The 14,499-nt window shown below is 47.1% G+C and overlaps 3 protein-coding genes across 3 annotated transcripts; 1 reads left to right on the plus strand and 2 right to left on the minus strand.

The window, feature by feature from the left end:
- Positions 1 to 417: 417 nt before the first annotated feature.
- Positions 418 to 1,092, minus strand: EPUS_06746 (uncharacterized protein; the record flags this gene model as incomplete). The annotated part of the gene is made up of 1 exon (XM_007805224.1): positions 418 to 1,092. The coding sequence occupies one exon, from the start codon at positions 1,090 to 1,092 to the stop codon at positions 418 to 420; it is 675 nt and encodes a 224-aa protein (XP_007803415.1).
- A 2,152-nt stretch (positions 1,093 to 3,244) lies between these two features.
- Positions 3,245 to 3,914, minus strand: EPUS_06747 (uncharacterized protein; the record flags this gene model as incomplete). The annotated part of the gene is made up of 2 exons (XM_007805225.1): positions 3,245 to 3,313; positions 3,393 to 3,914. The coding sequence occupies 2 exons, from the start codon at positions 3,912 to 3,914 to the stop codon at positions 3,245 to 3,247; spliced, it is 591 nt and encodes a 196-aa protein (XP_007803416.1).
- Positions 3,915 to 9,516: 5,602 nt separating this feature from the next.
- On the plus strand, positions 9,517 to 9,936 carry EPUS_06748 (uncharacterized protein; the record flags this gene model as incomplete). Its single annotated transcript, XM_007805226.1, has 1 exon — positions 9,517 to 9,936. One exon carries the CDS (start codon positions 9,517 to 9,519, stop codon positions 9,934 to 9,936), a length of 420 nt encoding a protein of 139 aa, XP_007803417.1.
- Positions 9,937 to 14,499: the final 4,563 nt, after the last annotated feature.

Consider the following 14,499-nt stretch of genomic DNA (forward strand, 5'->3'; position numbering starts at 1 on the left):
TCAATCGACCTGACGTCTAGAAATCTTCAGCCACGAAACACCGCCAAACCACTTTCGGAAGGGGGCAACATGCCCCTGCACCGGCTTCAAGCGAGGCCCAGGGGCGTTAGTTTACCGTAGTACAAGGTTCAGTTCCTATTGGCGCTATTGTGGTCGATTCACTTTGCTCCCTTCTAGGCGTTTTCGGAAATATTATCATAATGAACATACACAAATTCATCTCCTTCAATGTCACACAAGAATGATTTGGAAGCGCTTCTCCTTTCATACAGCCCCCCCGGCATAGTAGAGGGTGAGGAAAATCCTATCTCTATCAAGTGATGTCATGTTAGAGTTGGAAATTAGAATTAGTGCCCTGAGAACATATCATCGCTCATGCGTCATAAGCAGATTTCTAAACCTCGAATATGCGAGATTTCACACCGCAACGCCTTCTTGGATATCACTGACAACAGGATCCCAGTCCATAGCTATGCTCCGTGCTGATCCGCCATTGACGCTGGACATTGACATTCTATCTGAACTATTGTCGTTGCTTCTGATGCTCTCTGCTCCCTGGCTGATGATTCTTCTGCGCAGCGATGACATAGAGCGGAGTCTGCTGCTGACTGAGGAGCATGGGGTTGGGTTGAGTGGTGGATCATACGCCACTCGCTTGCCAGAATTCCCAGCATCCACTGTAATAAGAAGATCTCCAACTTCCATTGTATGGAGCACTTCGGCTGAATATCGAAACGGTGCAGAATGAGACTCTCGCAACGGTGAGTGTTGGTACGATGGCCTGATCGCAACGCGGATCGACGTTGGTCGCCCATTTTCGATTTTGTCTTCCAGGTAGGAGTGGGTAACAACAAATGCTGGCTGGTCATCATCACTTTCCAGAACTGTGCTAGAGCTGACATTTGCAATCGCCGTTGCGTCAACCTTAGGATCACTTTCATAAGAAGATATTACTTGTGATTCGGGCAACGTTTCGTCCTCGGCAGACTTGCTTCTAGACTTGGATCTGCTGACCTGAATACCTGATCCAAAATCCAAGCCTGCGAAGAGCTCCTCCGGCGTAAGCTCACCTAATTCTGACACATCTTGCATAGCTGATTTGGGCCTCGATGTTTCGAATGAATTCTCTCTAGCCGATGTCCCTCAATCGATGTTTCTAGAGCCATTCGACCCTTCCTGCAGAGCTGTAAATGCTTCGAGACTAGGAAGATGCCATTTCCGGAATCTCAGCTTGTATTGGTGGCGCCTGGCTAATCATCAACTTTTTATATCCACAATCTCCCAATAGATGGTCGGAAATATTGGTGTAGAGAAGCAGAAGCTGCTCATGATTCTATGTGGATGATGGAAGTGATCACTTACGAAGCATTGAAGTTGTGATTTCTGGCCATAAACTCGATCAACACGTCTAGTTTCATAGTAGGACGTAGCTCGCATATCAATGCCTTATGCTTTTCCCACTCAGAATCAGCAATTCGTGGTGCTTGGGGCGCTCAGCCGCTCCAGTTCAAGGTTACGCCAGCCATTGCGAGCTGCTTTAAGTAGGTCACTTCAAGGTGCTACGGAGCAGAGATCTACGACGACCTGCTGCGTTGCGAAAAGATGTAGACACAAGTCTCCAAAGGTGATGTCAAAGGGAGAGATGAGATGCTGATCTCCATCCTTCTGGACGCACCTAAGGGTGTCATCACGAATGATTTCTGATGAATCTGAAAGAGGTAAGCACCTCGTTAATCAGCCCCCTGACATCTGCCAGGCCACTTTCCCCATCGAGTAAGCTCAAGGCAACGCGGCTAGAGGAGCCTTGTTTCTGCAGCATAAACAGCGCCAAACTGAATGTAGAAACAGGCCATGAAACTAACTGTTCCTTCGTGAGCTTTGGAACCGCGGCATTTTTGTTATCTATCGTGGACACGTCAAGTCACAACCAACCAACCATCCGAGCTACGCTGCCTGCACCGCCGTGTTGAGCGACATGAGTTGCTACCAATCAGCTTCACTGGCTTCCTGTGCTGGCAGCAAGGCTTCATTACCCCTCCGGGCGAAAAGGGTTACACATGATTTGGCAGTGACAACTATCGGCTGTACGGGAAGTCGGATCTGAGCTTCGCAGAACGCCATCTCCTACCATGTGCATTGTTTTTGATCGTTTGTGAATGGTGGACGTTTGAACTGTGGGAAGGGGAGGACGCATCATCAGCTCCTTTTAGGCGCTACATGTCTGTGCCGCACTGCTAGGAATGAGTTCTAACCCTGATCTGGCAAGTGGAAGCGTGAAACTGGCGACGGCTCAAACAGAGCATCCCTGGACTGCTCGGCTGTCGCTTCAGACGTGTCTCTTTGTGAATGATTCAATCGCTTCTTCGCGTTTACCGGCAAACTTGTTAATCCAATGCTAATCCAGCGCTTATGGCGCCTCGTCCAGTTTCCCTTTCGAGCATGTGGCTAAGAATGGCGGTCAAACATATGGACCCGATTCGGGTGAGAGGCTATCTCATCATCTGGTGGCAGAAGGTACAAATACGGACCCTGTCACCATGATCCTCGCCTTCTGCTACCGCCAATCGCCTTCCCAAGACCACTCTTTCCCACACTCTTTCCCATACTCTTCTTCTGCCTCAGGAAGTTAATACTACTACCCAGATTGTCGAACCACCTCACACAGGTTGCTAGCTGGTAGGTTGGCTTACAATGCCGTGCTTCGATATTATCGAGATCTCACTATCTACATAGATCTGTCTCATGGGTGTCAAGACAATCATTTCGGTTAAGCACGCCAAAGGCAGGATGCCCCTGGTCGGATCAGCTACCGAGCAGCAGAGCCACGACCTCAGCCATGCTGGTGCTCTACATAGCCATGCTCTCAGCAAAAACCCTCATTCGGATCAAAACAGTATGTCTGCCGATTTCAATCACCTCTATGCCGGTGCCAATAAGGAACAAGGCTCTGGATCCAGCACATCTTTGCCAGAATGTCCAGAAAGGTCCAGTGGTTGCCGTATTCAAGAATCCGGTGGTTCCATGAGCGCTCATGTCTCAGGAGCTGTGAAGAACGGTCATCATCATGGCTCTTCATCAGCATTCGAAAACGAAAAGATGTGTCGTTGGTATAACGAAAACGCACATGCACAGCCTTGGAGCGCCTTCCGGCTAGACACGGGTGCTGTGTATGGTGGGGTCCGCAATGATCCGTATGGGAAGAGCTAGTGAAACACGCAACCAACAGTAAGCTGCATAGTATCTGTTATTTGTTGGATTTTGCTGCAGCGGGTATGAGTTGGTCAAACACCAGATATTCGACCATTGAGTAGTACTAGTGACGGGAATCTTTATCAGAGTACTACGGCTACAGGCCTAATTTTTGCACCCCCCCCCTGGTCAAAATATCTTACAAACGCGTTTTTTCCATGCGCATCCCTGTCAGCATCCCTGTCGCTATTTTGCACGAATTTTGTCATATTGACGGATGTTGCGGATCCGTGGCCGCTGCCTTTTTGGGCGTACATTGGTCTGGGAATTGCTGCGTATGAACCGTTATACCCGCTAGAGGTGAGTCTCTTCTTTGGTGCTGCTCGCTGACGCGCCACATTCGTGTCTACTACTTGAAGCTGCTCCTGGTCCACTGTGAACTGGATGGGCGCAGAGGCGGCCATGGTACGCAGGTAGTACATTCCCGTCTTCAAGCCAAGTTTCCACCCAGCGAAATGCATGGAGGTGATCTTGCCCATGGTAGGCTCCTTGAGATGAATATTGAGAGACTGGGATTGGTCAATGAATGCACCTCGATCAGCAGCCATCTGCACGATAGTTCGTTGGCTGATCTCCCAAACAGTCTTGTACAATGCTTTGATATCAGCAGGAATGTTGGGAATATTTTGGACTGAGCCGCCATCAGCAATGATTCTGTTCTTCATGTTGTCGGACCAGAGACCGAGATCAACAAGATCTTTCAACAGCCATGGATTGACGACCTGGAATTCTCCAGCCAGAACACGACGAGAGTAGACTGGATACAAATAAACAGCAGCGAAGGATTGATATTTATGCAAGATGCTGCACCTGCTCATGCTGCTAAGGGTACTATTCGAGATCTTCGTCAACGTGGCATATCTTGTGTCCAATGGCCTGCATATTCGCCTGATTTAAATCCAATTGAGATAGTATGGAATTGGATGAAAGATTGGATACAAGAGCGCTATAGAGATACTCTACACAAGTACGATGAGTTACAAGCAGCTGTTAATGCTGCATAGAATGCTGTGCCCCCTGAATATCTCGAGGAGTTGCTTGAGTCAATGCAGGAGAGATGTCAAGCAGTTTTGGATGCCAATGGAAAACAAACTCGATTTTAGAGACTAGTCCTAATTAAGCAATTTTGTGCACATCTATACTTAATTTTGCATAGTAGGTTTTGTACGGATACTAGCGTTTTCGACCAGGGGGGGTGCAAAAATTAGGCCTGTAGCCGTAGTAGTACATCCGAATTTCATGGATTGAGCTTTCCAAACTCCAATACCATCTATAACTGTACTTACTAGCAAAATTCAAAGCACCTTACGGTTCCACGAGCTATCAATATCCTCCGGGTGGTCCTTTGGCATTGTAAGCCGAGGATTCCCGCCGCCGACAACTGACTCGGAATTCAAGCTCTGGCTGCTAGGTCCCCAAGCTTTGGATCGATCGACGGCTACAGTGCTTAGTCAGCATGATACCTTCCAAAGGCCGATAATGCTCTAGACTTCTATGTGATTTCTGCCAATACTTCTGGAGACGTCGTCCACGTGCCTCAGTTGCAGCAGCATACTAGTATCCGTGCATTCATCACTTGGCTCATCGCAACCTACTCATGATCTTAGTCCTTAATTCCACACCATAGGTGTTTGCTAAAAGATCACATCACTACCCAGCAAGCTGAAATCGACTTTACCTGCCATCAAGAAATAACCTCCAGACATAAGAAATAGTGTCAAGCATTGGTCTCGGGGGCTCAGATCAATGGAACGTCATCGAAGAATGTACCGACCATGTTGAGGATGTTAGCCGCACTCTGAAACTGCACCTACACAGTACTCGATCTTTTCTTCCGAATCACACGTCATGCCATAGCGCCATACAGCATGGCCGTTGAGAGATACGAGCATCACTGGTCTTCTGCTCCTCGCCCTAACCTGTAACTAAAAAGCGCCACAACCTTGACTTGAGCTTACCGAATATGGAAAGTATGCTTGACTTGGCATCGCATAAGGCTGCAACTCCAGCATTGGACGCTGTCATGGTGCACGCTATCTCGGACGGCGACCCTTTCTGCACTCTAGACTCACGATCGTACGAAAACCTACAGACTTGTTTCAGAATTCTTATTCAGTATCAGGAACTATATCATTCAATAGATTCTGGTTTATAAAGCGCCACGGCTCAAACTGTCTTTCGAATTTCATTACCGAATATGCGTTTAAACTGGAATGGTCGAGCAACTCAAGCTCGCTCTATCACAGAATCAGAATGGAAAAAGCATAAGCCAGTTATATGCCAACTTCGTCTGCTCATGTCTCTTGGCTGCTTAATGAATATTATGGAACGAGACCACAATTTTACAGCTTCGTGAGTTGTCTGCCCCGTCTTTGATTCTCTATTGTATTTGCGTCTCAGCAAAGTCACACTATACTACGGTCGTAGCATTGGTACATCTGTCTCTGCTGAGTATGACTGACATTTGGATTGCAGGCGGCCTCAGTACAAGCCAATATTTCGGAAGTGGGAGCTGCCTCATCTGAAGACTCTACCACCTCGGTCTGAATTCCAGAGTTCCCCAGTGAATGCACATCAAAGTCGATCTCTTGATTGGTCATTACCCGTGACACCCACCAATGCTCTCCCAAACGAGACAACTGTGGACTGCGTGGTTGCGCACACTCCCAGTCCAACGCCGGCCGCGGGCACTGAATGTTCCCAACAAGCGATTCTCCCGACTGATCCCGATTGGGGTTTTGGAGTCAGGAACCCCGTTCGTAACAGTGGGCCTGAGACACCGATGTCACAGCAGAAGCATTTTCATCCCAGCCGCAGCACTAGCGCTGTTCTGTCTGTACCTCAACAATCGAGTGGTCGGCTTGAAAGTGACACCTGTGCCGACTGTAGGGAGACTGTTACCGCGGGAGACATCCTTCAAGCAAAAGAATCCTACGATATCGTGAACATGCTGTCATTCCCAGACCTGCAAAACATTGCTGAAGCAGCTAATATCCTCTTTACCGTTGGGTTATCTCAAGATGCATACGATCTTTATTTTATGCTGTGGCAGACATTGTTAGCCCGCAAGCACGTACCATTTACATTGCTAGTTCTGCTGTCCTTGACGTTGCACGCTCATCGTTCACTCCACCACAGCTTAACGCTGCTCAACTCGCCATACATAACTTGCTAGGTGACTCCAAAGACAATCTAACAACTTTTTCCGAGGCTGAATCCACATTGCGTGCTCAACTAGCAGATGTTCTGCAGAGATTGAGCCAGCCTTCTCGATCTTTAGGAGACTGTGGCTATGCTCTCCACGCTATCTCTAGTTGGATTCATGAGACAGGAAGCGCTCGACGCGATCAACAACCCTTCAGCTCTCCTTCTTATCATCAGTGCAGCACACGGATCCTACCTCCCTACTCCGAATCCGTTGCTGATACCGAATGTTCGTGTTACTACATGCTAAAACGGGCTGCATGGTGGAAAACGGAACAAAATCACGATGAGGCGTTGCGCTTTATATTCACGTGGTGCGCCGCTAGGCTGCTCGATGAAGAGTTGCACAAGAATATATCTGCAGTCTTTGAACAAAGGCCAAATTGGGAGTATGAAGAGATGAGCGTTGCCCGGCAAATCAGCATGCTAATATTCTGTCACACGTGGACTACCTATTCCACAGCAAGGATGCTCACATTCAATGATGGCATCTCTGAAGTCGTTCCCGAAACGTGCCGACTCATGGGAATATCCTCTTCGGACATTTTCGCCGCGATATCCCTTACGCTAGTGAGCTCGACAAGTCAATGGTCGATGCAATGTGAACTGCTGTGTACCGAGGATCGCAGCAGTTCTTCGTGGCTATATTACGTAGCCCAACTCCTGAGGCATGTACAAGAGTGTGCACTCAAGCTGGTATCAGCGAATGATTCCAGCCACAGCTTCATGTGGGCCCTGTTGAACGCTTGCGCTATCGTCAATACCACACCATCACCGAGTTCATACATGAACTCGGAATACTTCAGCACGTTCGTAAAAGAGCATACCACCATATCTCTTTCCTTTCCGCCGAGTCAGGTCTTAGCAGCTGCTAGTATGAGCAGTGAAAAGACCGAACTCTCTAGAACCGATCACTTACACTTTCAGAGTGTACCCTTCGATCCAACCCTCTCTTTGACGCCCCGATCTTCCCAAAGCAGCGTACTTGCTTCTATGCTTTCCTTGCGGCGAAAAGTGACTCGAAATAAGGGTGAAACGCAAACTGGTCGCGATTCAATCGGGAGTGGCCCAACTCGAAGTTCTTGGTCGAGTGGATCACTTCGCCGACAACTGGGACTCTCCATGGCTTCCTACAGAACCATGTCCACAGACGACAGCGAATCACTGCGTGGTAGCGTAATGGACTGGGAACCAGCGATTCACAAAATCCAAGAAGGCATTGCAATCTAGCACACAAGAAAAGTAAAACCTACCACCGGCTTTCCACAAAAAGGATCTTCGAAGTAGAAGTCTCCTCGATTAGTGTTTGTATATTCGCCTGGATACGATGACGCCTCAGCAGAAGGTTCAACTGTCACCTAAGCCGGGGTTCAAGTTCAATGGAACCGTCCGATTGGCCACGCCACAGCAATTTGCAGGTATATTGATGTTGGAGCTGTTCCAGCACAAGATTCGAAGATAATCACTCAGACTTGGATTCATATGTCTTCGTAGCTTTGTACCATTGGCGATCACCAGTAGTCCTGGAGGCTTATTTTACCCTTAGTTGTATTAGATCAGGTGCAAGCACGCATGTAACTACTATTTGCAGCCTTTTGTTCACGACGGTGATTGCAAGAGTATTTTTGACTTCGGAGGATAGCACGGGGCAAACATTTCCATTTCCTGCCAGAACTTACCTGGAAAAGGGCTCCAGAAAGGACGCGTTATTGGTCCGTAGGAAATAAACCAATGGTTCGCTTTCATAACAATCAAAGGGCGATGTGGGGCCTTGGCGCCTGCGGAGTTGCTGTATTTCATCCGAACTTTGTATTATTATTTAGATTTCTAGTAGCTGCGTTACACAACCCAATGTCACCCGCCTGCCACACGCCTGTCACCCGCCTGCCAAGCATAGAAGGAATTGACGTACAAAAGGCGCCAAATAAACGTAGATAGAATCAACACACTTCTACCACACAACTTCTGCGTCTTTTCTGCGCCTTTTCTTCGTCTTTTTCGCTAGGCCGCGGTCGTCTAACACCCCAATCCCCAGCGATCGGCGACCATAATCCGATCGTCGTATGGCCATAATTTGGGGGGGGAAATGTCTAAAATATTACCATAACTAGATCATGTTATGGTTAGGCTTAAAACTAAGCACACATTGATGGGTGCTTATTTGCTGTTCAGCACTTACTCGCACAGCATGAGGTCATTGCCAGGCACCTTGATACTAACCAGTTATGGAAGGAGTCCATGTCTGGACGCCTGAAATGAAACTGACATTTTGACAAGTTTCCATCAGTTGCCTAACTAGTACAGTGTAATCCTTCAACATGTGCTGTCTCTCTGCGACTATTCCTCATCAAGGAACTATACGGGCCACTGTACGTGGCCTACAGAACAGCAAATCGGCACCGCATGCGACTTTTCTGCAGGGAAGTCATGCAAACATGGAAGGGCGACGCATGGCGGCTGCCATATGCTCCGATGGAATGTCCTGTGCTGTTACTCCGTACGTGCAGGACTTTCGGTCTGGTCAAATGTATGCTCCGCCATGCCGACAGTGATGGCAGCAAATCAATCCACTTACTCGATGGAGTCTTCCCCACCCTCCCCCAAGCGGTAGTTGCCGGGGCCCCGTGCTACCAGTCCCCGGCTGCAGGACGAGTGACCAAGAAGAGCAAGCATCTACGAAGCACCGCTGCCCCTGAAACTTTTCATGACGGCTGGCTGGAGTCCAACTCCCATCACTCCCTTTGCCTGACGCCTTGCTGATTGCAGCTGTGCAGAGGCATCCCTTTTAGGAAGGAGTCCTCCGGTGTATCCTCTGGCCAGGCCGATCTGAGCTATAAGTACTCTCATACTCCTACAGAGTCCTACATACTGTTCATCTTCATTCATCATTCTATAAGGGTCCGCTTCATCACTACTCTCTGACTTTATCTCTTGATCCATAGCTTGCATTGACTTTGTTTGAAGACCACTAACGGTAAAGAAATACTCAATTGCCTTTGGTAATAGAACCGTTTCTGCTGACACTCCATGTAGCTAGCTGTCTCTGGATTGTCATAAGAGACCATGCCTGCCGAAGCCAAGCACACAAAGACGTTGATGGGTAACGGTACCATAGACAAGCGTAACGAGAATCTCAACCATATTGGCGCTGTTCACGATCCCGCCTCGGCCAGAGGACCCCATCTACATCCAGTTGGGATGTATCACGAGCTCCAACGTCTCCATGCCGACGCCATCCAAAAGAACACCACAAAATCACATCCTTCGACAAGAAATGGCAATCTCAACACCCAACGTCCGGACCAACCGAGAAGTGCTTCTGTGGCCGAAGCAGCACAGAACGAGTACCGTCATCCCACCCTACCGGTGTTGGAGAGATCTGGAATGCGCCACTGGTACACCGAAGGGCCACATGATCAGCCGTGGAATTCCCTTCAGCTTGGAACTGGTGCTGCATATGAGCATGAGCACAAGAAAGCATGAAACAAGTATCTGTAGGTACAGGCACCCTGTGCCCGTATCAAGTGGCCAATCGAACAATCCAGTACCGAACATGGCTGGCTATCCTTTGGATATAGCGTTTTCAATTCTTGATGGCGGGGATGCTGGTAGTCGAAACAAATGCAATCCTTCATAGAACCAACTTCTGCCCACCCATAAATGTGGGTTACACACAACTTCTCAAGTCCCTACTAGTACTTCTTTAGACTCGTTGGCGTTGAATGATCGAATCTTGCATGAAGTGATTGCCTCAGAAATTGACTTGCTGACTTCCATTGCTCGGGACTCTCGTTTTCTCGAGGGCGGCTAGTGGTTTGTGGGCAGTCGATTTTCGTCACGATCCACTCTTGCCCTTTGACAGGGATATCCACCAAACCGCGGTAAAATGCTGCATTTTTCTAATTGGTCCAATTTGGCACTAGCCGCTTTTGGCGCCCGTAACCTTAAACCTTAATTTTTTGTGTAACAACACCATAGCTGCGGCAGCGCAGTAGGAATAGAGTATATATCAAGAACTCAATGACGCAAAAGCACCATCAAGAAGAGATATCAGGACCTCTAGATACTATAGAAGCTGCTCCATTAGCTAAAGACCTTCCTCGGCCAAAGAGAACTCGAATTCAGAGTTGGAAAGCCCGCGAAAATCAAGCTCAACATCAGCCATTCGAAGTACTTTCCTTGGAATCTCCCACAGCTGCGGCACAGTCTACACACGCGGATTCCTTAATTTTGAGCTCCTCAAATTCGAATAAAAAACCACGACAGCTATCAAGCAGCCAAAACAGCTCTAAAAGAGTTGATACAAACTCACAGAGTAGAGAAAAGAAGGAGGAGTGGCAATACCAAGTTGAATCAACTCGAAATAAGTCAGAAAAGCTACAAATCCTTCGCGAAGTCATTAGCCCCCCTCGCCTCTACTCTCAAAAGCTGAACGTTCCGAAACCGTCTGCGCCAGGCCGAGTTTTACTACCTTCTCACAAATGCACGCCAATTGACCTATTCTATCGATTTATTCCAAAAGAGCTATTTACGCAGATTACAGAGCATACTAACAAATACGCCTTTAATAAGCAATCAAAAGAATTCAAGAAAAATCAGTGACCATAGAAAGATGTAATAGCTACAGATATTAGAGGCTATATTAGTGCCATACTCCTAATTAGCGTTCAATCAGGTAACAGAGACGTTGGATACTACTAGAATCAGAATAATAACCAGCCAAATTGGCCAGTTGCTAAATATATCTCTCAAGAGCGATTCAAGCAGATTACAAGATATCTCAAGATTAATAAGCCAGGACCTGTTGCTGACCATCAATAGTATCAGAAAGTTGAGCCTCTTGCTACAAAATTTCGCGAAGCAACAACAAAGGAGATATACCAATTACTACAAGATCTCTTAATTAATAAGCAATTGATTAGTTTTAAGGGTCGTTCAAAGCATATGATTCAGATAAACACCAAGGCCGCTGGCGAGGGATACAAGATATACAGCCTCTGTTGCTCTAACGGCTATATGGTCGATTTCAAGTTTAGCAGCGCTATTAAGAAAGTAGCTGAATTAGGAGAGTACTCTGATTTCTCTTAAAGTGAGGCAGTTGTACTTGATTTTGCGCATTTGCTTTTGGAACGCTTTTCGCGACCAAGGCCCTTTTATATCCTACATCTTGATAACTTCTTTACTACTCGTAAGCTCTATCAAGAGCTATATGAGCTTGGTATTAGCGCCAACGGCACAGCAAAAGCAGGGTCAGGGATACCGAAAGAGCTGGCATATCTCAGAGATGCAATAACAAAGCAGAATGACCATGGAGAGTGGTTTAATTGGGTCGTTGGTAGCATCAACTACATCGCCTTTTGCAATTCGGCTTCAAAGGCAATGATGACTACAGTATATGACCCTCTTGTTGACGAATGCGTCTATTTTGATGCTGTTAAACGCCATGGTGCTTCTGTGAAATACGCCAAATTCGCAGAATCTCTTGATTCAGCGAATTCAGTAAGTTCTGCAAATTCTACGCTATCTACGCCCTCTGCGACCTCTACGAATTCTGCGAATGCTGCGAATGCTACGTTTTCTGCCAATTTTACGCTGCCTACGCGCTCTGCGCCCTCTGCGAATTCTACGAATGCTTTGAATGCTGCGTTTTCTGCGTTTTCTGAATCTTACGAATTCTACGAATTTTGCGAGTTTTACGAATTCTGCTAACTCTAAAAGTTCTACGCCCTCTGCGCCCTCTTCGCCCTCTTCGCCCTCTGCGCCCTCTCTAAGGCCATTTCTAAGGAAACTGTATCCTCTTGATCGTTATAATAAAGAGATGGGCGGCTCAGACAACCATGCAAAGCTGAATAGCTACTACACAACAGCTCGACATCACCACAGGCGTAACTGGTTCCCTCTATTCTTCTTCCTTATCAATGCAGCTATTACTAACGCTTATATTCTATATAAGCTAGCTAATGAAGAAAGAGAGGATAGAAATGGCAGGAGGATCAAAATACTCTCGCATGCAGAATTTCAAGAAGAAATTGCGAAAAATCTGCTCTGAGGACCTGGAGCTATTCTACGGCAACGACGCCCAAGGCCGCCCCAAAAGAGCTGCGCTCCACATACAAAATCAGTACGAAAAGACAGCTACAAAGGGCACTCATGGGTCAAATTGGATAATTATCGCCGCTGCCAGGTCTGTAATCCAACTCCGAAACGAGGCAGGCCACCAATTGCCCTTGGTGAGAGGCCTGCCAATGCCCCCCACAGGGCCAAAAGGAGCCAAAAAGGCATTAGAAGCTCCATATGGTCTTGTGGCAAGTGTAATATCCCTATCTGCTACAAGTCGCGTTGTTGGGATAGGCATTTACCACTCTCATAGTAAATATAAGGAGTTTTGCTGTTATTTGTTGTACTTCCGAATATGGTTAGCTCTTAATACATAAGGTTTTCATCCTAGCATCTGATTGGCCTGCAATGAATTAAGGTTACGGGCGCCAAAAGCGGCTAGTGCCAAATTGGACCAATTAGAAAAATGCAGCATTTTACCGCGGTTTGGTGGATATGGTGGATATCCCCCTGGTAGAAAATCAGCGCCATCCCCTTACGTCGTAGCGGTTGTCCCGAACAGTGGCGGTTGGGATGGCTGAAACTAGCAGATGTGCATAAACTAGTAAGACTATTAGACACGGCACATGGCAGCTCCAAGGTTGTTTTAGCAAAGCAGTGAATAATCTGCGGAGCCGCACTAACTTACTACGGTAGGAGGCATAATGTTTGTCACCTGCGCACTAGTAAGTAACGTCATTAACAGCGCTCATACAGATACCTCGTTGCTCTGTACGAATGCTCACTGTCGCCATTCTACGCGCATTTTGTTGATTCTACGCGTTATTCTACTGATTCTATCTCATTCTGCGCCATCTACTAATTCTATCAAGTTCGTTCCAATTCTACGCCAGGCAGTAAAAGATGCAGAAGGACGGCATACTCGATATTAAGAAAAAAATTAGAGTAGTCCTAATTGGGCGATTTTGTGGCGTTACATCTTGGCGTTACAACCAGTTACTAGTGCGCGCAGGTGACAAACATTATGCCTCCTGCCGTAATAGATAATAACTCTGATTGGCTTCCATCCAGCTAGCTCCTGGTGATATATCCTGCCGACATGTTACTCAGAAGTGGTCTAGCCGATAGGCTACGATCTTGGAGGTTGGCCTAGCCGATATTACAGCTGTAAGATACTCGAACCTTGCTCTGTACGACAGCTGGTAACTTGCATACAGTACCGCTAATGTGATTACACAGAGTTAAAGTGAGTTACTACGTAATTGCATCACTGCGCTACTGCGCCACAAACTGCAGCCTTGCGCTGCTTGCTCCTTTACCCACTCCGCCATAAACCTTAACTTCCTTTTAGCACGAGTTAGAGGCCAAGGATTTCGGCCGTGGGCATCAACTTGAAGCACTGACACCCCGAGGGGCGGCCTCATAAGTCAGCTTATTTCTAGCGGGAAAAGTCAGTAGAAGATACATCAATTAAGTGTGGTTCGAAACCCACAAGCGCTGTCCTTTTGGTGGAGTGGTTGATGTATCACTTTTCTGGACACAGGTAAGGTTGCAGGTAGAATAATAATCGCATAATTATCTGTACATCTTAAGCACCCTGCTCGACTTTGTACCCAACTGTCATATGCATGCATTACACCCTCAAATGCACCAAAGTTACTTGGCATTTTGGGTGTTGGAGCATATTTTTATTATTCGAACGTGGCTGGTCCTAAATTGAAGATAGAAATGAAAAGAAAAATGTTCTGGAAACAATACATCAAAAGGTCATCGCCCTCAGATGAATATTAGTTAAATGGCGGCGAGCTGAAATTGGTGGCTTGAAAACTGATAGGAACGGAGATATCGGCGCTAAAAATCATGCATTTGGGGCGTAGTGCATATGACAGTTGGGTACGTTATTTTCAGTGGGCCTCTTCCTGCTAAGTAACACAATAGACATGCTACTGGTTAAGCTTTTATAAGTGTCTTCCGATTGGTACGTAGACT

Source organism: Endocarpon pusillum (genome assembly GCF_000464535.1).
Source record: "Endocarpon pusillum Z07020 unplaced genomic scaffold scaffold4190, whole genome shotgun sequence".
NCBI classification, from domain to species: domain Eukaryota; kingdom Fungi; phylum Ascomycota; class Eurotiomycetes; order Verrucariales; family Verrucariaceae; genus Endocarpon; species Endocarpon pusillum.